This window comes from Amphibalanus amphitrite, unplaced genomic scaffold (assembly GCF_019059575.1).
Source record: "Amphibalanus amphitrite isolate SeventyFive unplaced genomic scaffold, NRLGWU_Aamphi_draft 000040F_arrow, whole genome shotgun sequence".
In the NCBI taxonomy this organism is placed as follows: domain Eukaryota; kingdom Metazoa; phylum Arthropoda; class Thecostraca; order Balanomorpha; family Balanidae; genus Amphibalanus; species Amphibalanus amphitrite.
Genome location: NW_024881536.1, coordinates 196162 through 221023, shown reverse-complemented (window position 1 = coordinate 221023; position 24862 = coordinate 196162). Strand labels below are relative to the sequence as shown.

At 52.5% G+C, this 24862-nt stretch overlaps 1 protein-coding gene across 11 annotated transcripts in view; it reads left to right on the top strand.

The window, feature by feature from the left end:
• The window catches only part of LOC122374603 (kinesin-like protein unc-104), a 69797-nt gene that overhangs the window by 40550 nt on the left and 4385 nt on the right, over nt 1-24862 (top strand). For 7 of the 11 annotated variants that reach the window (XM_043353477.1, XM_043353448.1, XM_043353469.1 and 4 more), the window contains 22 exons: nt 5-144; nt 901-939; nt 4351-4449; nt 4894-5027; nt 6528-6694; nt 6954-7099; nt 7436-7534; nt 7800-7903; nt 8071-8188; nt 8626-8798; nt 9041-9228; nt 16328-16465; nt 16816-16934; nt 17910-18056; nt 18402-18567; nt 18877-18964; nt 19203-19324; nt 19590-19738; nt 20845-21009; nt 22981-23079; nt 24056-24180; nt 24505-24688. In XM_043353477.1, coding sequence (XP_043209412.1) covers nt 5-144; nt 901-939; nt 4351-4449; nt 4894-5027; nt 6528-6694; nt 6954-7099; nt 7436-7534; nt 7800-7903; nt 8071-8188; nt 8626-8798; nt 9041-9228; nt 16328-16465; nt 16816-16934; nt 17910-18056; nt 18402-18567; nt 18877-18964; nt 19203-19324; nt 19590-19738; nt 20845-21009; nt 22981-23079; nt 24056-24180; nt 24505-24688 — 2909 coding nt within the window. The remainder of the gene's footprint in view (nt 1-4; nt 145-900; nt 940-4350; nt 4450-4893; nt 5028-6527; nt 6695-6953; nt 7100-7435; nt 7535-7799; nt 7904-8070; nt 8189-8625; nt 8799-9040; nt 9229-16327; nt 16466-16815; nt 16935-17909; nt 18057-18401; nt 18568-18876; nt 18965-19202; nt 19325-19589; nt 19739-20844; nt 21010-22980; nt 23080-24055; nt 24181-24504; nt 24689-24862) is intronic. The other 4 variants (XM_043353515.1, XM_043353495.1, XM_043353505.1 and 1 more) reach the window with 1 other exon arrangement.

Sequence of the window (24862 nt, the reverse complement as noted above, 5' to 3'; positions counted from 1 at the left end):
TCAGGTACGCGGACAGGGCCAAACAGATCGTCTGCAAGGCTGTGGTGAATGAGGACGCCAACGCCAAGCTGATCAGAGAGCTGCGGGAGGAGATCAGCCGGCTGCACGACCTGCTCAAGGTCGAGGGCATCCAGGTGGACTCGGGTGAGTCCGCGGCGGAGTGCGGCCGAGACGGGTGGTATCTGTTCCGTGTGATTTACTGAAAACCAGGCGACGGAGGGCTTAGGATGTTTCTTGAACATGTGGGTCATCCAGTTTATGAAAGGCACTATACATTGCTAGTGAAATAATATCCAATACCTTTTTTGTGAATAATTGATACAAATATTTGATTTCTTAGGAAAGGTTCATTTTCGCATAAGTCACAGGCCACAGCCATCTGGCCGTCCTGATAGTTCTGTCTTTGTCTTGCTCGTGAATGTTTTTACCCTTTTGATCGTCCTAAGGTATGCAAGACCTGATCTGGGTTCTATTTTATTTATTTATTTTTCCAAATATTGAGTCACTACCTATTGTATTATTTTTGGATGGCCTGCCAGAGAGGCTTCGAAAAAGGATCCAATAGCGGCCAATGTTGATTTGTTTTATGTGTCTTTGTTAGTTTTCCTCTCCCCATTATTGGCGTGATCGACCTGCGATAACAGATCTGACTAAATTATCGTCGTCCTCCCCACGATGATGCGTCGTTACAACTTATAAAACGTGTGCATCGGACGAAAAGTGGGCTCTTTTCTAGATTGATCAGCTCATTTAAGCAATTGTCATACATTATTCATATCTTGAAATATGGATATGATAATGGTTTGACTTCGCTAATGGTTGTATCTCGTTGGTGTGTGTTGCCATGGCAACGGCCTTTTTTATTCCGACGGATCTGACAGGGCTCTCGCCTGGTTTCAGACGGGACCGTTAATTATTCCAATAATAAGCCCAAGTCGAGTAAGTAGCTGGCCTGCCACTAACACGCAGCCTTTGCCTGCCGGCGTGCACTGTCCGGGGCTTTTCTAGCTGCTGGGCTTCGGCTCCCTTACTGCCGCTGAGTCGGAGCTCTATCCCCGGCTCCGGGGCTCCGGTGGCGGTCTGCCGCTGATCACAGCCCCCCGATTTTGTCTAACAATCTAGTCCGACCCCGCTGTAGCCCGGCTGGCCTCTACTAACTCAGCTGATTGAGTTTGATTTAGACGTGTCTGGTGCGGGTGCTGGCTCGTGGCTTCGGGAATTTTCACCGCTTGCTGGACTTTGCGTCCTCACTGCTTGCTTTGCGTGCTGCCCTTCGCACCACCCCCGATTCTGGGGCGCTTGGCCTGTGGTACGGTGCAGCGACCCCAGCCGCCGCCCTCCACCTCGCCCCGCCCCATGGCCAGTGATTTGTGTGACACATGGGATCGACTGGCTGGCACCCTCCCCTACCCAGCACTCACACGAGTCTGCGTGCTCGTGACTCACGCCATCGACTCGCCAGTGATGCACACGCACATGTCAGTCCTGTATGGAACTGACTCACTGTAAATACGAGATCCTGCTCGCCTCCTCGTCACCGTCCAATATGTCCGTGGTCGACGTGTTTTATGTGGGTATGTTCATCTTCTATGGACTTCGTTATTGCATTAAATCAGCAGAAAGAAGCGAATTAAAATAGCTCCACACTAAAGCAATGATTAGCTCAGTTTCAAAGTTTCACGTGCCGTCTGAATTCGTGATCCCGTACCCGCGGTCGGCGCGGTGAGACGGTGTAGATTGCTCCGCGACTCGGCACTGCCGGGTGCGGCGTTTCATCTGTCTAGACGTCCCCGTGGATTGGATGTGAGACCGCCTGCCGGTCGTAACTGCTAACCAGTCTCCGGCAGCGGCGCCCGGTGACAGCTGAGGGGTGGGGGTTTGCCTTCCGGGTACAGCTCGAGCGCGGTGGGGCGTGGAGGCTGCGGTCTTTTCTCCAGTGTCGGGCGGTCGGGTCGGTGGTGGTAGGTTATGTAAGTACCGGGGCAATCGATTGAGCAGAGGTATGACTGGAATAGGGTCACACGTGCTTGTCGCGTGATCACGGGCCCTGGTACTCGTTGGTGGTAAAGTTGGATAATAGGGGCACGACATACTCCTACTTTACTGCTCCTCAGGCGACTGAAGAGGTTGATAATCTCGTCCTGGTGGAATTATATTGAATAGTTGCCCGGACCGTTCCCTGGATAAGGTCCAAGAATCTGATGCAGCTGTGACGCACGCCGGAACAGACGTTTATTGTGATGTCCTTGTTACTCAAGTATTTTTCTCGGTGACCTTCGTCCATGCCATGTTTCATCAGGTCCATGGAAATCGGACAACGTTTGGATGCTCAAAGGCATAACTGCGAACTACGCAGTATCTCGCTGGCTGGTCGCAGTATCTCGCTGCCCTGGCGTTTTTGTTTCCAGACGCATCGGCCTGCTATTTGACGTCAGCATCCGTCTGATCATTAGACAAAGCCCACCCTTTACGCCCGGCCGGACACGATGAGCCGGATTTGCGGCTGGTTACTCGAGACACGCTGCCTGTCGTGCCGCCCACCCCTGTCTGTCTCCCGTCTCATGGATTTTACCCCGGACTTACTGCCTGTCATGCCGCCCACGCCAGTCTCCCGTCTCACGGATCTGTCCATTACCTGTCGGATCGCGGTGGTACAATCCGTAGTCTAGCCTGGCGGAACGTTTCCCTGCGTCTGTCTGTTCAGCTACCATGTCTGTTAGTTCGCACAGCCGGATTGTCCGTGCAGCTGGCCTGTCTGATGGGTTGTCTATCGGACTTTGTCCGTCCGTCCAGCCAGCCTATCCGTCCGTCCAGCCGCATTATCTGTCTTTCCGTCCAGCTGTCTGTTGTCTGTTGGTCCGCCCAGCCGTGTCTATCCGGCTATCCGTCCGCCCAGCCCGCGTGTCTTTGGGTTCGTCCAGCCGCCGTATCTTTCCGTCCAGCCGCGTTGTCCGTCCGTCCGCCCAGTCCGTCTGTCTGTCTGCCTGTCCATCTATCTAACTTTGTCCGCAGTGCCGACCGCCGATCGATCTGAGGCGGTCACGGACGGCTCTCCAGACGCCACGTGCTGGGCTCACACCGACAGAGGCCCTGGTAGAGTGGGCGGGGGCGTCTCCTCTGTGTGGAGGGGCGCCGCTCACCCACCGTGAGCCAGTTATATCCGGCGGCAGGCCGGGCGATGGCTTCCCGGTCACCAGCGGTGCTGCTCCGTGGGCGTACCTTTGACGCTGTGAGACGGCGGTGCATTAATGTCTGAAAGGCTCTGTCCAATCGTCCATTTTCCAGTTAGCGTCGTGAAGGCCGGCGGCACATAATTTGATTATTTTTCAGTCGGATTTACTGTTAAATTATTCGGTGCAGGAAAGCTGGGGAAAACTGAGATGAAACTAGCCTTAATGTGCTTTGAGATTGCGGCGGTGTTTCCCGAAATAACACATTTTTAATTGCCGTTAATTGTGTATTTTTCGAAAACAAGGGAAGTGCGCTTTATAATAAGATAGCAGATCAAAATTGTAGGAGTCTTGGTCTGTTTAGTTGGATATTCAGTGTAGTGGCATATTCATACTCCACTGCAACTGTTCTATGTGAAATCATCATTCCAATGCTATCGAGATGAGCCGTTGTCAGCCGCTTGTATTTTCACTGGCTGAACAAGTTTGGGCCGATTTTGACACGGGTGTCCACAACTCCTTAGGCGACATCTCGAGCCTTCTCCGCCCTGTGAACGACCGCCCCCCCCCCCCCCCCGCTCCCCGCTACTGTCCGGGGCCGAATGGTCATGCTGACGGAGCTTTTCCGTCGGCGGCCGAAACTGCTAACCGCCTACTGGTTAACCGAGCCATTTTCAACGCTGAACTCACTGCTGATCCTTGCCACCTCTGGCTGTTGATCGCTGCTGGTGCATCTGGCTGCTAAATTCTGACCACTGCTAATGCAACTGCAAATGACTACTGATAAACTACTGAAATACCGACTGATGCTCCTACTGGCCCATCATCCGTGTCCGTCTGCTGCTGCCTGCCCCGAAATCACTCCACTTGCGTCGACACCGACAGCAGCTGGTGTGTCTGTCTGAGATGCCGTCAGCTTGTCTGTATATCTGCCTGTGTCTGTGTGTCTGTCCGTCCGTCTGCCTGTGTCTGTAAGTCTGTCTGTCTCCCTGCGGCATCACTCAGACGGCCGGCGTGTTTGGCTGGATTTCTGAAGCCGTGTTCGACAGTTTGTCCGTCTGTCTTAAATTCCGCTGGTGCCGTCTATGACAGTACGTCTGTCCGTCTCTCTCAGATTCGGCCGCGGACGAGGGCTCGGCCGTATGCCGTCTTTGACTGTATGTCTGTCCGTCTCTCTCAGATTCCGCTGCCGACGAGGGCTCGGCAGAGGCCAGCGGCACCAGCAATGTCACCAAGGACGCCGTCCACCAGCTGCAGGTCAACGAGAAAATCATGGCAGGTGGGCTAATGTAGAAATGGGACCTGACCGGGCGGACCGGCTTGGGAGGAGCTGATTGATGTCGGAAGATGTGCACTATCCCTGACGTTTTTTTTTCTTGTAAAGGGACTGTTCTTGAAGGTAGTGAGACAGTTCTGAGGTTAACTGCCGAAGGTACCCGGGGTCCAAGTGCTATTTTCCGTTACTTTATCTAGCGTGAACTTGCAAATCTGAGATAAACATGGAGAAATCTGGAGTTTCCTTGCACATCTTTGACCCGACCTGACCTGACCGTTCCTGGACTCTCATACCTCAGTGAGACCTAGACGATCACAGGATTTTGACCTGATCTGCCCTGACCCCTCAGAGCTCAGTGAGACCTGGGAGGAAAAGCTGACTTCACCCTCCCTGACCCCTCAGAGCTCAGTGAGACCTTTGATGACGCGTCTTGACCTTACCCCTCAGAGCTCAGTGAGACCTGGGAGGAGAAGCTGAAGCGCGCCGATGACGTGCGTCAGTACCGGGAGACGGTGTTCGCTGAGATGGGTATCGCGCTCAAGGAGGACGGCAAGACGGTCGGCATCTTCTCGCCGAAACAGGTGAGCTATTCGTCTCCGCTTACCGGAGTGAGACAAAGGGTATGTTCTCACCAAAACAGATAAGATCATTTTCTCTGGCCGGGGTTAGACATCCATCCTCTCATCAAAACAGATAAGGTCGACCCCCTTTACTGGAGTGCGACAAAGGCATCTCCTCACCGAAACGGGCGAGTTGCTCACCGTTTAGTAGGGCGAGACAGAGTGCACGTTGTTTCCTCCTAACCGGAGCGATGCGCGGTTCACCCACTCTTTAGTATCATCACCGCCGGGCACGGCCGAAGTGTGTTGTCGAGAAATCGCTCGCCTGGTGCGTGTTTTTCCGGTCACTGGCGGGTCCCGAGTGGAAAGAATCCCCTGTGGACAGCTTTACTGCTGTCCGGACCGGCGCCAGCGCTCCAAACCCACTGTCAACAAGGCTGTTTACCCGGCTGGAGAGTGTCGGGCTTGTGCTATTACGTTACTTGGTAGAAAGAATGTCGCTAGCTGTCTAAGAGCGCAGCTTATGGCGTGTCGCACAATAAATGGGAAATTGTAGAAAACTATCATCTCTCGCTGTCTTTCTCACTCTGTCCTTTCTACTCTCTCTCTCTCTCTCTCTCTCTCTCTCTCTCTCTCTCTCTCTCTCTCTCTCTCTCTCTCTCTCTCTCTCTCTCTCTCTCTCTCTCTCTCTCTCTCTCTCTCTCTCTCTCTCTCTCTCTCTCTCTCTCTCTCTCTCTCTCTCTCTCTGTCTCTGTCTCTGTCTCTGTCTCTGTCTCTGTCTCTGTCTCTGTCTCTGTCTCTGTCTCTGTCTCTGTCTCTGTCTCTGTCTCTGTCTCTGTCTCTGTCTCTGTCTCTGTCTCTGTCTCTGTCTCTGTCTCTGTCTCTGTCTCTGTCTCTGTCTCTGTCTCTGTCTCTGTCTCTGTCTCTGTCTCTGTCTCTGTCTCTGTCTCTGTCTCTGTCTCTGTCTCTGTCTCTGTCTCTGTCTCTGTCTCTGTCTCTGTCTCTGTCTCTGTCTCTGTCTCTGTCTCTGTCTCTGTCTCTGTCTCTGTCTCTGTCTCTGTCTCTGTCTCTGTCTCTGTCTCTGTCTCTGTCTCTGTCTCTGTCTCTGTCTCTGTCTCTGTCTCTGTCTCTGTCTCTGTCTCTGTCTCTCTCTCTGTCTCTCTCTCTGTCTCTCTCTCTGTCTCTCTCTGTCTCTCTCTCTCTCTCTCTGTCTCTCTCTCTCTGTCTCTCTCTCTGTCTCTGTCTCTGTCTCTGTCTCTGTCTCTCTCTCTCTCTCTCTCTCTCTCTCTCTCTCTCTCTCTCTCTCTCTCTCTCTCTCTCTCTCTCTCTCTCTCTCTCTCTCTCTCTCTCTCTCTCTCTCTCTCTCTCTCTCTCTCTCTCTCCCCTCCCTCCCTCCCTCCCTCCTACTGACACCAGATTACCATATCATTTTACCAGGGAGGAGCACTGTTCCTCCTGACCCCCAGACCGTCCTCTCTGCGCCCGCTCGGACCGCTCTAACCGTTCCACCGCCTCCCCCAGACGCCTCACCTGGTGAACCTGAACGAGGACCCGTCCATGTCCGAGTGTCTCATCTACTACATCAAGGAGGGCATTACGCGCGTGGGCTCGGCAGAGGCTAACATCCCGCAGGACATTCAGCTGATCGGCATACACATCTACAACGAGCACTGCATCTTCGAGAACAGGTCGGTGACGGCACTGGGCCAGCTAATTACAGGCGAGATGTTAACTGGATTGGTTTGAGTATCCACTAACCAGAGGTGATAACGAGTGTGAACAGTTTCACCTCTTTTGCAGCCGCTTTTTGCTTTCTTTTCAGTGTGTCACGCAATATCTGCGCCAAACTTAAATGAGCGGAAATTGTCCGTTGGAAAAACCGGTTTTGCATCGTTGCGCCATTTGACTCCCGGTATCTGACGCCCCGGGCCCATTTGACCGCCACAGGGAGGGCGTGGTGATGCTGATCCCCAATGACGGCGCGCTCTGCTACGTGAATGGGCGGACCATCACCCAGCCAGTGGTGCTGAGGACCGGCAGTCGCGTCATCCTCGGCAAGAACCACGTGTTCCGCTTCAACCATCCCGAACAGGGTGAGTGGCGGCTGTTAAAAACGTCCCGAGCCTCGAAACTGCAAACTGTTGGCACAGCTGTGCACAGCGAGCGGCCGGAAACCGGAGACGGCTGGGCAGTGACTGCCGAGAGGGACTGCCGGGCTGATGGCACGGGCTCTGGGGTTTTGAGCGCACGAGGAATATGTTGTGCTCTTTGTTTTAGAATGTTTAAATGAAAAATCACATTGTGATCATGTTTGTACAATGGTAGTAGTTGTTTGTGCAATGTTTCCCTCGCTCTTATAAGTAATCCGTGCTGTCGTCTCTTCGCCGCCTGTTTAAGTTCGTCTTTGACGTGTCTCAAATATTCGCCAGCCCGGGAGCGGAGGGAGAAGTCTCCCAGCCGAGAGACCACCCCCAGCAGCGAGTCGGTTGACTGGCAGTTCGCCCAGGTGGAGCTGCTCGAGAAACAGGGTGCGTAACGGAGTGCATGGGGAGGAATGTGGTGGGTGGAGCTGAACAACCAATGCGGCCGCTGACAGGGATCAGAGGCCCTGTGGGGGAGAAGTCTCAAGTCCTCAGTCGCCCTTTTTTTGTAAAATTGCCAAGCACATCACTACGTCAATTATCAGCTGTGAAAATGTGATGGACGTTTCGCCTCATTTGGAGGCCATTTATCTTCGCTATTAACTCATTGTGGATAACGCTGATACATTCGCACTGTCTTTGTTTTCGTCAGGTATCGACTTGAAGAAGGAGATGGAGAAGCGTCTGGAAGCGATGGAGGAGCAGTTTAAAAAGGAGAAAGAGGAGAGCAAGCTGCAGTTTGAGAAGGAGCGGAAGGTGAGAGTGGGGAACAGCTACGGCAACGGAAGTGTGATCTTTGTAATGCTCCATAAGGGAGCCATCTACGCTAGATTGTGCTAGCTCTCATAACGCCTTTGGCGCTCATAACGAGTTGGCCGTCTTGACCCAGCCGTCCGCTAACCCCGGTGTGTATCTGTGGACAGAACTACGAGGCCAAGATTGACGCGCTGCAGAAGCAGGTGGAGGAGCAGACGATGACCATGTCCATGTACTCGTCCTACACGGCCACCGACGACTTCGCGCCGGAGGAGGACGTTTACGGTGAGAGGAGAGAAGGCTAACTCGTCCTGGGGAGAGTTAGATTATGTGTTAATATCGAAGTCAATACCCAGCACAGGGTCGCATTGGTGACGGTATTATGATCGACAAAAAAGTTTTAACAATTAATTATTCGACTGCCCCGTAAAAAGACCTTCAAATGTTGAAATTTACAGGATTTTTTTATTTTTCTGTTGTGTGCATATTTCTGAACGGTTTTTATCATACGGTATTTTCATTTCGATGTTGCATTGGTAGTCCTGCTCCTTTGTTCTAGCCCGACCCCTTCCCCATGACTTTTTAAACTAAGCCGCGTCGCTCCTGCCCTCAGTGAACCCTCTATTTGAGGGCGAGGTGAGCAGCTGGACGCCTGATTAACTGAGCCGCTCCCCGCCCCCGCCCTCAGTGAACCCCCTGTTTGACTGTACCCCTGTTCTCAGTGAACCCTCTGTTTGAGAACGAGGTGAGCTGGACAGACCGCGACTTCCAGCTGGCGGCCACGTGTTTCCAGAAGTGGCGCTACCACCAGTTCACCTCGCTGCGAGACGACCTCTGGGGCAACGCCATCTTCCTCAAGGAGGCCAACGCCATCAGCGTCGAGCTCAAGAAGAAGGTGGGAAGGGCGGCTGCCTGAGATTCCGGTGACTGGCTGAGGGCCCAACCGATATAGATGTCTACTTCATGGTGCCAGGCCAATAGCTGTTCGCCATGCTCTGGTTCTATTTTGTTTCAAAAGCCGTGTGTGATGTAATTTTTGGACATTGCCAAGCCTTGTCTGGCCGTCAGCAAAATCTTACGTCGGGCTCTCGGGCTCCACGGTGAACGGTCTGACTTTTGCCCCTTGGTCTGCGACAGGTCCAGTTCCAGTTCACGCTGATGACGGACACCATGTACAGCCCGCTGCCGGCCGAACTGACGCCCTCAGCAGAGGACGAGCTGGAGGCGGCCGCCGAGGGACGCCCCTACCCGCGCACCATCGTCGCAGTCGAGGTCAAGGACCAGAAGAACGGAGCCACTCACTTCTGGAGCATCGAGAAACTGCGGTAGGTTTGGGGACCGGCACGGAGAGGGCTGGGGGAGTAGTGGAGTGGCACAGCCTTTGTTGGCGGATACTATAATCTGCCTACATATCAGCTGCATATATATGATACCTGCCCTCATTGAGGTTTCTAGCAATTGCTTTTTAACGATCTCATTCAAGATATGTTCTGATGCATCATCGTTTGTCAAGAATTGTCGCAATTGAACATCGCAAGCATTTTGGGGGCTATTTTCATTGCCAGAATTAATTCAGACGTTTCGATAGTCTTTGAATTTCACGAAAGTGGGAATGTCCTAAACGGGCAGCGTTAGTCGTCAACCGCAACACATTGGCATATCGCTTTAAAAGCTCGGGCTTATCTTTTGGGATTTTGAACATCTGACTGCGGACTGACTGCTGACTTTAGGGACTGGGAACTGACTACAGAATGGTCGTTTCCTCTCGCCATGCTTTTGGGCTAGCTCTTTCTCTCATGCGAAATGTTGGCTCATGAGAATAATGCTTTAAGGTGACGTTTCAGAGACTGTCGGGGACAAACGACGAATTCAGTCCCTGTCTGCACTGCATGAGAGCATCTGTAGACGCAGATTCACTCGCGCGCTTCTTCTGCTTGACCCAATTTCAGCGCTTTTGCTACATCTGCCACTAGTTTTTCTTTACACTCCGCTGCTGCATTGCCGATTGATCTGGGCTCGCTCTACTGCTTGTTCTGTATATGCGCTCGCTCTCTCTGCACTTGGTCTTTCGGCGTGTTCTTCTCTGTTCTTGGTCTCGAAGCTCTCCCTCGCCAAGCTATCTGGCATGCGAGATGCCACTGTGTTGCTGGTTCACGGCGTATTATAGCTCCGTGAACCTTGGAATGCTGCCATATGTAGACTCTTCCGTAAACCTGTATACCAAGGTCTATGGCTCTTTTCATCAAGTGTGTTTCCGAATTTGTAGGTTCTTAGAAGCCCTTGCTAATTGCTATATTTGATCTCGATAGTCGATAATGCGCAGCATAAAAAGAAGAAAGTTCACCTACTCCCGCTCGACTTTTCAACGGTCCAATTATACAAGAGCTTTATGTCATTTTACATGTCAGCGAGGAGTAGATGACGTGAAATATTGTGGGTGTCAATGGATATTGATCGCTGAAAATTTCTTAACCCGCGCCCTGCTGGGGGGGGGGTGTTTGAACACCCCCCTTGTGGTTTTTCGCGAATATCTCAAAAACGGCGGCGCTCCGCGCCGCCGTTTTTAGTACACCTTATCGCACATCAATTATACACATGTTGTGAAAATTTCAGACCAAGGTCATTCAAGGTCAAGTCACCAGGTCACTTAAAGTGACCTCACCTCATAAAAAGTTTCAATGTCTGTCATAGCTACACCGAGTGACCGATCGCTTTGAAACTTTCAGCGATTGCTAAGAGCAATAGCATGTACAAAATGTATATCTCAGAATTTTGATATCGATGACCTAAGGTCAGGTCAATTTTGCGACCTCCCCATTATGAGTCAATGGGAGAAAATTGAAATGCGCCTCTTTTGGACAAAAGACATTATAAACACTCCCAAACACCGAATTACAAGTGGTTTAGACACACTGAACATGAAAATGGTGTCCGTGACCCTTGTTTATGCCCTGAGGTCATCTTAGGTCACGAATGGTATCTAACAGTTTTTCGCAAATAACTTTTGATAGAGGCATGCTAGAGCGATGAAAACGCCTTAGATGTGTTCACCTCGACGATACGGATCGACTGATATGCAACATGACCCTTTCCGGTCAGGTCATGACCTTGACCTGAGGTCAATTCTTCAAGTTGACCTTTCAAGGTCAACTTATAGTTCATTCGATGCGTCTTGACGAGAGGAATACAATGCCGGTAAAAGTAAGCTCGTACAAGGCTTGGGTCAAAAGTAATTGCAGAAAAACTGTTTCCGAAAAAATCGGCTATTTTTGCAAATTTTGCCCCCTGCAGGCAAAACCGTTGACGTTAGGTCAAATCTGAGAAATTTACTCAGAAAGGGCTTTAATAGGGCTATCGAATGCGCTTTTCCGCGGCGCTGTAGCTCTATTGGTTCTCGAGTTATGCGTTGGCTTCTTGGAAATTTTCGACATTCGACCTGGAAATCGGCGAAATTTTGCCTTCAATGACCTCTGGTGACCTGACCTTTGACCTGACCAAAAAATTGACCGAAGTGATTTCGTCATTATTTTTGACGCTCTTTCGAACGCCGCCGTCCGCGTATCGCTACGTGGCCCAGGAGCCGAGTTACAAGGGGGGGGGGTGTTCAAACACCCCCCCCCCAGCAGGGCGTGGAAATCCAAGACCCCCAGCCGGGCGCGGGTTAAGCCGTGATAAATAAAACATTACATCTTTTTTGCAATGCTAGTTACTTTCGGCTGCCATGCATTATTGCATAGTATACCATAGGTACATGTCAATTTTTCCATTTCTGGTTGGCCCGCTCATAAATTCAAATTGGTGAATTTGTATTTGAAATGTTCGTATTCACCATACATGAAGATGGTTTTGAGTACCTTGCGATTCATGCCGATATACAAAATTGATGGACGCAATGTAAAGTGGTGCTAAAAGCCATCGGTACGGTTCTCCAGGGTATTAGTCGTTGGTCGCTTGGCGAGCGGGAGGGCAACCAGTTCCGCCCCTGTATCGCGTGACCCCTTGCTCCGCCCAGTTACGCACGAGCGTACTCCACGCCGCGTAGTAGCGTGGGGAGGGGAGGGTTAGAATGGTGGCATGTGTAGAGGCTAGAACCGGTTTCCACCGCCATGCCACCGCCCAGCGACATGGAGCGGGGTCGGTGACCAGGGCGCAGGGAAAGGTCAGAGGTCAGCTATAACGTAGAACTTTGTGTCTCTCTCCCCTCCGCGTGTAACGACCGCACGACAGCGGCCGGCCGCCGATCAGGCTAGACATGTCAAGGTCACCCGCAGTCAACGGGCTCAGAGGGTTGGTCGAGTGCGCGTCCGTGGCTGACGACAGTCTCGACCATGTGCTATGGTGCCGATAGACTAGCGTGGGTAATAAGTTTTTGTTCAGGCTGCTGGGGTGTGTCATCTTGATATGATGCTTTGTAACATGTGTGATACGCAACCTCGCTGGCAGTGGCCGAGAGGAGGGGGGGGGGGGAGGCGGGTGCCGCCTCCACATGTATATTTTTGTTGATAGCTGCGAGAGCTGAAATTTGGCAAGCCTGACCTTTGGTTCAAGCTGAATTTTTATGACAGCAGCTGTATTTTCACCCTCGCCCATATTGGTGTTTTGCCAGCGTCTATCGTAAAGAGGGTGAGGTGGGTCCGTTGGACCCCTTTGCCGTTCAGCCCCTAATCGAGCTAGAGCTTCGCGGAAAAAGAGCGTGTTGCCCGTGACGAGAGGAGGCCGATGATACCCAATTTTAACCCTCGCCGGCACAGGGGGGTTGATGCAACCCCCTTTAAGGTTTTTCGCAAATAACTCGCGTAAAAAGCGGCCGATTGCGACGAAACTTTCAGTACCCTCGCATTGATCAATTTTACACCTACCCTGAAAATTTGTTGACCCTGACCCAAATGACCTTTGACCTGTGACCTCTTTTCCGAGACCATGTTTGGCCGGAATCGCGATTCGGCGTATGTCGACTCGCATTAGCCGCGCGTTTGCAAGCTTTTCGTGGTTTCAAACGTTCAAACATGTGATTTGATGTTGCTCCCATACATTAGGGTGGGTTTCAAGGTCAGCTGAAGGTCAGGTCAGGTCATTGACCTTTGGTGACCTCGGGTGACCTCGGTTCACTTTTTCGAGTTTTACATGCTTCTAGGCTAGTTTTTGGAGCTGAATTCGAATTTAGCAACCATTTGAACATTTACGAAGTGGTTTTGGTGTCTTCGTAACATGTTACGAAGCTGTCAGAGGCGGTTGACACGTATTACGAATACCCGTCACAACCCCTACCGGTTGACCTGACCTGACCTGACCCGACCTGGTCTAAATGCTTAAACACATCATCTCTGATCAAAACTAATACGATATTCGTGATCAGCACCCCGGAAAACCACATAGCAGCCACACTTTACGACTTTCTAACAGGTCCCGATTTTCCCGGTTTTTGGGTCATTGACCTGACCTGGTTTGTCACGGCACTCATCCACTCCCTCGGCCGAAATATTAGTTCCTTTTTGTATGAGTTCTGGCATAATCCCGCACATTATGCTGCATGTTGTTTGCCATGAAAAAAAAACATGTTCAGCTACGTTCTACGCAGTACGCACTAACCTAACCACCATCCCATCATCCACCACTAGACACCATCCCGTTCTGTGATCCGTTCCACCCCACACGAATCAGCCGAGATACTAGTCAGTCGGGCTAGCGCTATCCTCCCCTCCCTTCCTGACTGCACAGCGCTAAAACCCAGAGCCGAGACTTCCCGAGCGTGACCTCTGACCCCACGCGGTCCGAAGGGTCGGCCGATGCCTAAGGGCGCGCCGCGCGCCGGCCACCCGGATAGCCTCTGCCGAGTCTCCCTTCCATACACCGTTTACTACGCGCTCGATTCATTCATGATTCTGTGTTTCCGCGTCCCTCTCGCTAGGTGGCACCATGGATGTCATAGGCGATCCCAGGAAGATTGCGGCCAGAATACCCCAAACGGCAGAAAATGAGGTTTTTGGTGGATATCTCGGAAAGTATTTGGCATACAACGATGAAATTTCACAGCCTCGTGGTAAATGTGCATACACATAATCCGGGTTGATACTTAGGCATTTAAACATTATATAGGACCAGATATGTCCGAAAAAGCAAAACCAACAAGACTTTTACTGGAGAGCCGTACAGACGATGGGGCACACTTGTGTGCTTCCCCACGCGGCCTCACACTCTGGCTTCCGTTCCCGTTGACGGGCGCACGCGCTTCCTCTGACCCTCGCGCGCGCGCGCCTCCAGCCGGCGCCTGGAGCTGGCACGTCAGTGGAGTCTGGCTCTGTCGGACGTCTGCCTGCCGAGCCCCGAGGGCGCCGCGCCGGCCACGTTCGCTGCCACGGCCGCCGCCGCCACCGCCTCGCCAGCGTACGGGTGGGCTCGGCCCGCGCAGCGGCCGGGGCTGTGGGGGCCGCAGCCGCGCCGCGGGGCCGCCTGGCTTGGCTGGAGTGTCGTGGGACTGGTAGCGGCCGCAGGGGTGGAACTTTGCCGAGCGCTGCACACGGGATTTGACCGGGATGTCTGGTCAACAATGTTAAGTCCTGGCAAGGATCTATAGCGATAGGGCGCCTGTTATTTTGGATGAAATTTCGATTAATCGTGCAGCCTCGAGCATAAAGTGCCACTCCTTGAAGGAATATTTGCTGATCGCTTGGTTTGGGGACATTCATTTCCTATTTCGTATGTTTTCTTCGCTTTCGTGTTGACATTCTTGCGTTGTTTTTACCATTGCGACCTGTAGCACTTTTGCGGAAAGGCTGATGGTCACCAAGGCTTGCAGCTTGTTCCATTTACGCTTTGGGAGAATGTTTTGCTGTACTTTTAAGGTCTGTATCGCGTTTCGTGTAGGCACCTGCAGTCCTTCAACGATTTCGAATTATTCATAGTTAGCCGTAAACAAATAATGTATATTGTTTTCATATCGTTTAACGCTCGCTTACAGAGCGTTTTTGTATATTGGGATTCTAGCGTGATAAACCTAAGAATATAGATATGCTGTAGTGTGTCCTGGGGTCCCACACTAACTGTGGCTTGTTCGTGTTTGGACATCCTAACTACTCGTATGTTTGCACTTCGAGCACGTAGTTCGGAGATTCAACGGAAAGCTCGTCGAATGAAAATCATGAATGTCAGTTTCAGTTGTTCATGTCAAAATTGAGACAATTGGAGGACGACTTTCAGGCTAATTTCCATTGTTACCTAGCCTCCAAGCATTACCATATTCCGTGTGGCAGACTTTTTGAACTTATAAGCATGGCGGCTTATGTACAAATTTCAGTCACCAGTTCCGTCGTTTCTATCCTCAGGATGCTGAAATCCTTCTCCTCCACGCCGCAACTCCCGCTCCGGGCTGGACAGGAAACCTTATCTCATGCGGGCTGCTCCCTTGGAGCAGTGCCGCTGCTCCCAAGGGAGCACACCCGTGGCCGGGCGCAGAGAGTGTTTGGGGGCTGGTCGGCCTGTCCATTCGGACGGGCTCAGCCCCGGCGACTCTCTAGGGTGTCTGCCCAGACCAATGTCTCCCCCTAAATCCTATCATCCTTCCGGCTCTGAAATGGTCCTGTCAGATCGAAAGGGCCTAACCCAGCAAAACAAACAAACACATTTTAGTGCTTCTTTCAGCTCATCATTTGAAACCGCCACATGTTGAAGAGCGTCAAAATACTTTTCGATCAAAAATATATTTTCAGTGATGCCAATCTCGACCAAAAGCAAGAAGTGAAGCAGTGGTGTATTTTTCGTGAATTCGTGAAAGCAGTGGTGTATTTATTATATGGTTTAATGCTGCTTTTGAGCATGCGTGAATCGAGTTTGCCTGTTCCGGGTGTTCTTATGCCTGCTGGGCTGTGTGTCTTTGGCACGTGTCTTTCTGCCCCAGCATTGCATGCTGTTACAAGTGGAGATGTTCCCGACTGACGATGACCTTAGCATACAACTGTCTCTGCAACAAGGGCTTGACTGTCAGGCTATTGACATATGGCTTTGGGTGACGTTTGACATAGTATTGAAATGAACGTTGGTCAATTTTCAAGCACATATCGCATACCTACTAAATTTACTAACTTCCCATCTGAGTTCGTTTCGAACCTAATAATGTGTGTCCACGTCCGTTCACACGATGTCCGCTCGCACTCCGCTGTTCTCCCCGTCCCCCAGCTCCTCAGATCATTATATCGTAATCATCGAGCTGGATGGCCTCTGATGGCCGGGATAGAAGTAGATAATCTTAATCGTAGTTTAATTCGCGGGACGAGGGCTGGCGCGACTCGGTGGTCGGCGCTTGGTTTCTCGCCCTCGCAAAGGTTGAGCCGAGGCGGGCCATTAAACGACGGCTGCTTGACCGTGCATGTTCGGAAGAGTCTGACCTACCCCGACCAAGCCAAATGACGCCGTCGTCTGGCCCGGCAGACAACGTCTGGAACTGATGCGCGAGATGTACCACAACGAGGCGGATCTGAGCCCCAGCTCTCCGGACCACAGCGTCGACAACGTCACCGGCGGCGACCCGTTCTACGACCGCTTCCCCTGGTTCAGGGTCATCGGCAGGTGCGACAAGGGGCGGGGGAAGGGTCTGGGAGACCAGGTGGGAAAATGGACTGCGGGAGACTAGGTAGGATGTTTTACTCCGCTGACGATTTGTTTTGAGGATGGGTAATGACTCCTGAACTATTTGCAGATGATCGCCAGTCGCCACACATGTCTTTAAAGTTATAACTCTGCTCGCCATTGCACCGCTGGAGTATCATTTGTAAAACACCATTTTTACTAGCCGGCTCATCGAATAATTTAGTTGGAAAACGTGACTGAATATTGCGATATGTGAACAAACTTCCTAATTCGAATATGCACTTTACTTTACAAATCGTTCTGTATAACCTTTTCTGCTTTGTCTCCAGGGGTTTTGTGTACCTGAGTAACCTGCTGTACCCGGTGGCGCTCATACACAAGGTGCCGGTGGTTAACGGTAACGGAGACGTCAAGGGCTACCTGCGCGTGGCCGTCCAGGCCGTACTGGGTGAGTGAGGAGGGTGCGGGCCTGGGATCTGCTAGGTGATGGTTTTATCCGGAATCCGGTTTAATGTGTAAACATTTTCTCAAACATCTTTTCGGCTAACTTTCCATGCTCGTCTTGTTGGTGTAACGTTTCCCAAACCTTCATACTGATTTTTTTTTTCACACCCAATCAGATCTCTCTTGCAATGAACACGTTTTAAATAAATCAGCATAACGTTACGGGCGCAAAATTGATCCCAGTAGTCGGCACGCCTTGATCCAATCAACAGACAAGCAAAGAGCCCAATCATATAGGGTTGTGCTCGGGTCGAGACGTCTGATAAAGTCATCGAACTGAGATGGCCAGTCATTGAGCTTTAAATGTTGCAATTGTGTATAGTTTGGTGCGTTGTCATTGTGACACTCGATTTTAAACGTATATGATGGGTGATCGCAGTGTCATGATGATGATTATCTCCTTTCGCTATTGTTTTTTTATTGAGTTTTTGATTAAAGCGGCCCATACTTCGTACACAGTCTGTGAGTCACACTGACCCTGTGTGATAAAATCCACGCCTTACCACGTTCCTCTATAGACCCTTCTCTCTTCAAACGAGGACGGCCTGGAGTGCTCGTCCGGTGTGCTGTACAACAGCCCGCACGTCACCTCGTCTCCCTCTATAACTCTGCCCTCCTCTCCCCCGCTGCAGACGAGGACAGCCTGGGGTGCTCCTCTGGTGTCCGATGCTACCCACACGTCACCTTGTCTCCCTCTGTATAACTTTCCCTTCCCCACCAGACGATGACGGCCTGGAGTGCTCGTCCGGTGTGCTGTACAACAACCCGCACGTCACCTCGTCTCCCTCTGTACAACTCTCCCCTCCCCCCACCCCTCCTCCAGACGAGGACAGCCTGGAGTGCTTCTCTGTTGTTTGATACTACCCACACGTCACCTCGTCTCCCTCTGTACAACTCTCCCCTCCCTCCCCTCTCTCAGACGAGGACGGGCTGGAATGCTCCTCTGGCGTGCGCCAGTCGGCTCGGATCACCTTCAGCGACGACCAGCTGGCGGCACGGCCGGCCGGCGCGCGCGGACCGCCGCCACTAGGAGAGGACGCGTCCGTAGAGGCCGGCGCGCTCACACGTGAGTCGAAGAACGGCACCCTCACTTTCTGTCCTTTCCGTCCGTGTTGGCCTCACTAAGCCTGCTAAGTCTGAAGCTGGTTTTATCTCTTTCGAAAAGCAGGGTTTCCGCTGCTAATACTTGGTCAATGAGGCGTAACTTTTATTTTCGAAGTGTTTTGATAGTGATACATGACACCTTACCCTCTTCTCGAAGTGTCTTTATTCCTCTGAATAAAGTGTCTTTTCCCTCCTGAAACTAAGCTGTTGTTTGCCAAAAATTGAACCAATGTACTGACGCCGACACGTTAGACGCGGTATCCACTCTACCTAATTGTTCTCCCCCCCCTTCTTTCCGCTCCTCTAGGAGACGGTGAGACGGACGCGGACAGCGGTCGCGGCGACTCGGAGAAAGAGGCCGAGGAGCAGCTGCCGGCCCACCTGACGCCCGGCGCCGAGTTCACCTTCCGCGTCACCGTCCTGCAGGGCATGGGCATGCAGAGCGACTACTCGGACGTCTTCTGCCAGTTCAAGTGGGTAGCGCGCGGCGGAGAGGGTGTGGGGAGTAGAGAGGGGGAGTATGTGTAGAAACGGTAGAGATAGCCAATTGTAAATACTTTGTGAGGATTGCCGACACCACCTATAATCTACATGCCATCCATAGAGCATCTAGCTACTATCTACCATTGATAGCGAAGAGGCTGCTGCTTCAGTGATAAATAGAGGCTTTTTATTGTGTTATCTATGCAGCTTCATTCTCCATATGTAAAGGACGTTTAATGAAGTCGTGATGCCGCTTTTGACCGGTGTTTAACCCGCATCCCCTTCCATCCCGTCCGCAGGTTCCGACATCGCGATGACGAGGCGTTCTCGACAGAGCCCATCAAAAACTCCGGGGCGGCGCCCATCGGCTTCTACCACGTCCAGAACGTACGTACGAAATCTGGCCCTGTGGCTGGGAGGGACGTGTCTGAGGAGAGGTATGTGTTTGACAGTGTTCGGGAGGGGCTTTCGACCTGTTGATCGAACAGAGTATTCCATTATGGTAATGACCCGAGGGATGTATCTGGCTGTGGCCAGAAGTTTATGTGTTTGGCTGGTCGACGGAATAATGCTGTGACGGTGAGCAGTTGAAGTGTGTCTGACGTTCCGCGTCACGCTGTTACAGATCACTGTGACGGTGAGCCGGTCGTTTGTCGAGTATCTAAAGACGGAGCCGCTGGTGTTCGAGGTGTTCGGCCACTACCAGCAGCACCCGCTGCACAATGACTCGCGCATGGACTCCTGCCTGTGAGTAAAGGGGAGGACTCCTGTCGTTTTTCCGGGGGACGGAGAAAATGGAATCCGGGCTGTGATTCCGGGGAAGCTTGTGCTGAGGAAGGGCTCTTGCTGAATCTGACTGGTCGGGATAGGAGGACGTTGCACCACAACGACTCACTGGCGTACTCCCACCCGAGTTGAACCGCCGTGTGATTCTGCGTGGATGGTGGCTGCTGAGATTTATCAGAATGACTGTTCGTTTTCGTGAGCACTTTGTGCCCCCCCCCCCTTTCAGCCGTCCGCCGCCGCGTCGTCTGCAGCCGCTGGCCATCCCCATCAGCCAGCCGGTGCGCTCGTCCAAGTTCGGTCCGCTGCAGCAGCCGTGCTCCGCCCACGTGCACGCCCGGCACGACATCCTCGTCTGGTTCGAGATCTGCGAGCTCGGTGAGCGCGACTGGGCGGGGCTGAGGGCGGGCAGAGCGACCGGGCGGGACTGAGGGCGGGAAGGGCGGCCGGGCGGGACTGAGGCGGGACTGAGGGCGGGGAGAGCGGCCGGGCGGAACTGAGGGCGGGGAGGGCGGCCGGGCGGGACTGGGGGCGGGGAGGGCGGCCGGGCGGGACTGGGGGTGGGACTGAGGGCCGGAAGGGGGGCCGGGAGGGGTCGATGGGTGCTGCCGGGCGGGAATGAGGGTGGTGAGGGTCGTTTGGTGGCGGCTCCCAATATAACTTTCTGCATTTTACTGTGCAGGCCCACAGGATTCACATTATGTGGCGTTCTTCCAGCGCTCTTTTGAACTTTGATACAATGGAATTTCGTGTTGGTGTGACGTGTCACAATAAGTTTTGCAGCACAATCTATTTTCGAAAGTCGCAATAAACTTTGCAGCACAATCTATTTCCGAAAACATACAGTATTCATGCGCCTTGTTGACTTTAATTAGCCACTCCGTCGTAATAAGGTCATAAATTTGGCAGGCTTACGGTCGTTAATTCAGCCGGATCGCCTCACGATCTGAACTTGGAACGTTGCACTGAGCTGACGTCAATGTTGCCATTGCCTCAGTGGTTCTATCGGATACTGGTGACGTTTGCTGCCCAGTTTAACCTCACGTCTTCATGTGCTTCAAATTTTGTATACAATATTTCGAGTTCAGACCTCGCACGGCACTGCAATGTCGCATACAAACCGCATTGTCAAAGTCGACTTCGATCATCTTCACCTCCTGTCATTGATATCCAGTGGTCGTGTAAGTTGATCTATTTAGGTCGCTGTATCGGCATCGGTGTCACTTCAGTATTCTGTGGCGGGCCTTTCCATGATCCGTGACCTCTCCGTCTCCCTCAGCACCTAGCGGGGAGTATGTGCCGGCGGTGGTGGAACACCAGAACGGGCTGACCTGTGGCCTCTGTATTCTGTGACCTGTGACCCCTCTATCTTTACAGCACCGAGCGGCAAGTACGTACCAGCGATGGTGGAGTACCAGGAAGAGCTGCCCTGTGACCTCTGTGACCCGTGACATCTGTGACCTGTGACCCCTCTGTGACCTCAGCGCCAAGCGGAGAGTACGTGCCGGCCGTGGTGGAACACCAGGACGAGCTGCCGACGGGCGGTCAGTTTCTGCTGCACCAGGGCATCCAGCGCCGGCTGAGAGTCACCGTGGTGCACGAGCGTAGCGCAGAGATCAACTGGAAGGACGTCAGGGAACTGGTAGTCGGTGAGTGGTACGGGGGAGAAGGGGATAGAGACAAAGACAGAGACAGACAGAGATCAACTGGAAGGGCGTCGGGGAACTGGTGGTCGGTGAGTGGTGGGGGAGAAGGGGATAGAGATAGAGACAGAGACAGAGGTCAACTGGAAGGACGTCAGGGAACTGGTGGTCGGTGAGTGGTGGGAAGAGGGGGATAGAGACAGAGACAGAGACAGAGAGAGATCAACTGGAAGGACGTCAGGGAACTGGTGGTCGGTGAGTGGTGGGGAGAAGGGGATAGAGACAGAGACAGAGACAGACACAGACAGAGATCAACTGGAAGGACGTCAGGGAACTGGTGGTCGGTGAGTGGTGGGGAGAAGGGGATAGAGAGGGACAGAGACAGAGACAAAGACAGAGACAGACAGAGATCAACTGGAAGGACGTCAGGGAACTGGTGGTCGGTGAGTAGTGGGGAGAAGGGGATAGAGACAGAGACAGAGACAGGCAGAGATCAACTGGAAGGACGTCAGGGAACTGGTGGTCGGTGAGTGGTGGGGAGAAGGGGATAGAGACAGAGACAGACAGAGATCAACTGGAAGGACGTCAGGGAACTGGTGGTCGGTGAGTGGTGGGAAGAGGGGGATAGAGACAGAGACAGAGACAGACAGAGATCAACTGGAAGGACGTCAGGGAACTGGTGGTCGGTGAGTGGTGGGGAGAAGGGGATAGAGACAGAGACAGAGACAGACACAGACAGAGATCAACTGGAAGGACGTCAGGGAACTGGTGGTCGGTGAGTGGTGGGGAGAAGGGGATAGAGAGGGACAGAGACAGAGACAAAGACAGAGACAGACAGAGATCAACTGGAAGGACGTCAGGGAACTGGTGGTCGGTGAGTAGTGGGGAGAAGGGGATAGAGACAGAGACAGAGACAGACAGAGATCAACTGGAAGGGCGTCGGGGAACTGGTGGTCGGTGAGTGGTGGGGAGAAGGGGATAGAGAGGGACAGAGACAGAGACAAAGACAGAGACAGACAGAGATCAACTGGAAGGACGTCAGGGAACTGGTGGTCGGTGAGTAGTGGGGAGAAGGGGATAGAGACAGACTAGACAGAGACAGACAGAGATCAACTGGAAGGACGTCAGGGAACTGGTGGTCGGTGAGTGGTGGGGAGAAGGGGATAGAGACAGAGACAGACAGAGATCAACTGGAAGGACGTCAGGGAACTGGTGGTCGGTGAGTGGTGGGGAGAAGGGGATAGAGACAGAGACAGAGAGAGATCAACTGGAAGGACGTCAGGGAACTGGTGGTCGGTGATTGGTGGGGAGAAGGGGATAGAGACAGAGACAGACAGAGATCAACTGGAAGGACGTCAGGGAACTGGTGGTCGGTGAGTGGTGGGGAGAAGGGGATAGAGACAGAGACAGAGACAGATCAACTGGAAGGACGTCAGGGAACTGGTGGTCGGTGATTGGTGGGGAGAAGGGGATAGAGACAGAGACAGACAGAGATCAACTGGAAGGACGTCAGGGAACTGGTGGTCGGTGAGTGGTGGGGAGAAGGGGATAGAGATAGAGACAGAGACAGACAGAGATCAACTGGAAGGACGTCAGGGAACTGGTGGTCGGTGAGTGGTGGGGAGGGAGGGGATAGAGACAGAGACAGACAGAGGCAGGCAGAGGTAGAGAGTGCCATACAGACAGAGATAAACTGGAAAGACGTCAGAGAGCTGGTAGCTGCTGGTGGTAGTGGGGAGGGAGAGGCTCAGTGAGTAGGACTAGGAGACGGCTGGAACACCTAGAGTGGAGCCAGGCTGGCTAGCAGGGAGTTATGCGGGATAGAGCGAAGGATATTATGGCATTAGGGAAAAGGTTGTGTGTGATGAGTTGAAGTGCTCACTATAGACCTAGCATCTCTCGGGTTTCTCTCACCCCGTCCTATGGCCACCAATATACCCTCCCCTGACCCCCTCCCCGTGTGTGTGTGTGGTCCAGGCCGTATCCGCAACACGGTGGAGTTTGAAGAAGAGGACGAGAACGACACGAGCGTGCTGTCGCTGGGCCTGTTCCCCGGCGAGTACATCGAGTACGCAGGTCAGTCTGGTACAATGTGCACTGGGCGGTAGCGGGTAAAGGTCAGTTGTAAGGGTATATCGAGTACGCAGGCCAGTCTTGACTCCCGGGTACATCGAGTATAACGCAGGTCAATAGCTGGCATATACATACATGGAGTGCGTGTGACAACTGTGATGGCCCTGCCCGATAGGCTTACCACGACGATTTATTGTGTTGCTGTGGTGGCTTGTCGGAGAGACGACTGTTGCTCTAGTATCACATCAGGGTGTTTCGTCTTACTTGGGCTTCGTCCCCCGGTGGTTTGGAGCGTTACTCTGATGCTGCCGTTTTGTGTTATTTTCAACAAAAATATGAATAGTTTTCCTAGCTGCAGGGATCGATGTTTGGAGTGGTCAATGTCTATGAATTCGCGGGCATCTCAAAGTGTCAAGTCATTGGTTAATAATTACTATGTTGCTAACCAGTGTCGCAAAATTTATTGATTTGGGTGGGACAAGACATCCAAATGAAAATCTTACACTCTCACCTCCAGTTTTTAAGAGCAATTTTCCACTCGCAGTTTTACCGACAAAAGCATTTGCGTGCCTGACCGTTTTACATCCTACACTTTCCACTTTTGTATAGAAACCAGTGTTATTGATCTTTTTCCACTGTGTTTGGGCCTTATCTGTCCGGCGATTTTCCACTCTCAGCCTCCTTTTTGGAGAGATATTTTCCCTCCGACACCCAAGCTAACTTACAAGTTGGGGACACTGTTACTAACCGTTCATCTATAGGCAGAGAGCTATATTAGTCTTCGACGCAATATGTAAACCACTCCCTGAAGGTCGGTGACGTGTTGATGCACAGCTCCGTCGTGCAAATACACACATTGGATTGAATTTAACAACGTAAAAGTCCAGGACAGCGGCCCTTCCGTATGTGTATGTGTACTAGACCGCGCGTGGCTAACCGGGTGACCCCACCCGTCTGACCCGACCCCGCTGTCTGGCAGGCGACTCGCGGACCATCTTCCGGTTCGAGGCGGCCTGGGACTCGTCTCTGCACAACTCTGTGCTGCTGAACCGCGTGACGCCGTATGGAGAGGTGGTCTACATGACCATATCAGCCTACCTGGAGGTGAGGGCAGCCACGGCCGCAGGCAGGGAGCCGCAGGTGCAACTGGTACCCTAGGACAGCTTATATGTGGAGATATGGTTTTATTGCTGGGGATTTGTATTGTTCTGCATTTTATTATTGTTTTATAATGGCTGAGCGTGATTGATTTATGATAGATGCCTAGAAATTGAGCTTTTTGCAAAACATATATTTGGAGTTAGACTAGAGATCAGATGGCCAATGACCTCACTGCCGCCTTGCCGGTCTTTTGCGATTCCACATTGTAAATGTTGGTACATGCACGAAGTCGTCACTCCTAACTCCTGACTGTCCCCTCTCTATCAGGTGGCCAACTGCGCTCAGCCGGCCATCATCACCAAGAACCTGTGTATGACCATCTACGGTCGTGAGGCGCGCACGGCGCCGCGCACCTTCCGCCGGCTGTTCCTGGGCGGCCTGCGGACCAGCGACGCCAACCGGCTGACGGGCGTCTACGAGCTCAGCCTGCGCCGCGCCGCCGACGGCGCCGGTGAGCGGACTGGAGGGGAGCGGTGGGGTTTGAAGACAGGGAGGGAAGGGGAGAAACCGCATGAGACGGAGTGCGAAATGTCCGCAAGGGTCGAGAGAGGAAAGATCTTCGTAGGGCCAGGCCAGGTTTTCGGGGATGGAGGGTCTTGCTGCCTGAAACTTCTTTTATTGCTGA